At 34.7% G+C, this 622-nt stretch overlaps 1 protein-coding gene across 1 annotated transcript in view; it reads left to right on the forward strand.

Moving 5' to 3' along the window:
- Positions 1 to 296: 296 nt before the first annotated feature.
- The window catches only part of LOC119590619 (exportin-1-like), a gene marked incomplete at its 5' end in the record, with an annotated part of 11,887 nt that continues 11,561 nt past the window's right edge, over positions 297 to 622 (forward strand). The window contains 1 exon segment of the mRNA XM_037939297.1: positions 297 to 425. Coding sequence (XP_037795225.1) covers positions 297 to 425 — 129 coding nt within the window.

Consider the following 622-nt stretch of genomic DNA (forward strand, 5'->3'; position numbering starts at 1 on the left):
GTAATCCCCTACAAAACATATCCCAAGATAAATTTGAAAAATTATCCATAAAAACAAAACAAAAACAACATAGTGGCAAGAGATAGGCAGCACCAAATGTGCTTCCTCTGGAGTTGACTTAATTCATTCATTCTTATATGGTCTTTCCTAGGATGCATCTTGAGAATACAAAGACAGGAAGATAGAAGCTAATTTCTTAATTTGCTGATGAGTTAGGGTCTTTATAATGGTGATTTATATACACTTGACTTGTTTTGCACCAGGAGTTCTAATGGTTATATATTTTTTCTCAACAGTTTTTAGGCCTTCCGCTGTTCCGAAATGTGACCCTAAAGTGTTTGACAGAAATTGCTGGTGTTGCAGTACCTTCATATGATGAATCCTACATTTTGATGTTCTCACAGACCATCACAAAATTAGAAGAGGTAAGTAGAGGTGATATGATAATATTCTTTGTCATCAGCAGGATTGGTGGTTGGATGAGGATCACTATCAATGTTAGGCCATATTTTTTATGGGATGATGTTTAATTTCATTGTGGTTATAATTTGCAAATCATTCCCAAAGTCTTTATTTACGTGATGATCATGTGAAGTAATTAATGGTAGCCCTATAACAGCTG

The sequence above is a fragment of the Penaeus monodon genome, chromosome 27, assembly GCF_015228065.2.
Source record: "Penaeus monodon isolate SGIC_2016 chromosome 27, NSTDA_Pmon_1, whole genome shotgun sequence".
Lineage (NCBI taxonomy): Eukaryota > Metazoa > Arthropoda > Malacostraca > Decapoda > Penaeidae > Penaeus > Penaeus monodon.